Source organism: Fukomys damarensis, unplaced genomic scaffold, assembly GCF_012274545.1.
Source record: "Fukomys damarensis isolate Sample0158 unplaced genomic scaffold, DMR_v1.0_HiC HiC_scaffold_21, whole genome shotgun sequence".
NCBI lineage: Eukaryota > Metazoa > Chordata > Mammalia > Rodentia > Bathyergidae > Fukomys > Fukomys damarensis.
This window is the reverse complement of record NW_022900933.1, coordinates 9,933,532-9,933,861: the sequence shown is the minus strand read 5'-3', so window position 1 is coordinate 9,933,861 and position 330 is coordinate 9,933,532. Positions and strand designations below refer to the sequence as shown.

Below are 330 nucleotides of genomic sequence, written 5' to 3'. Positions count from 1 at the left end.
GGGACTTCACTGGCGGAGGCGCTGGGGCCTGACACCCCCGGGGCCTGCCCCAGCTCCCAGGGGAACACGCGGGAACACCCCAACCTCCAGCAGCTCTCAGCGGTTGTAAAACGCAGCCCCGTGCCCTCCTCAGCATTCCCTCTTTCTGAGGCCGCAGAGAAGGACCGCTACCGGCGCAAAGCCTCGGACAAGTCGAGGACAGCGGGCGCGGTGGTCCCGGACCTCCTCCCCTGGTTACCTGTGAGGACTCCGACCCGGATTTGATGGTCGTGGTTAGTGAGGATCATTCCCTCGGTCGCCATGTTTCCCAGCGCAGTCACCGCACTGACA

The 330-nt window shown here is 65.2% G+C and overlaps 1 protein-coding gene across 7 annotated transcripts in view; it reads right to left on the bottom strand.

Annotated features, from left to right (window-relative positions):
• The window catches only part of Gphn (gephyrin), a 559,105-nt gene extending 558,781 nt beyond the window's left edge, over positions 1-324 (bottom strand). For all 7 annotated transcript variants that reach the window (XM_033766935.1, XM_033766936.1, XM_033766937.1 and 4 more), the window contains exon 1: positions 239-324. In XM_033766935.1, coding sequence (XP_033622826.1) covers positions 239-302 — 64 coding nt within the window. In that variant the 5' untranslated portion in view covers positions 303-324. The remainder of the gene's footprint in view (positions 1-238) is intronic.
• Between the last annotated feature and the right edge of the window lie 6 nt (positions 325-330).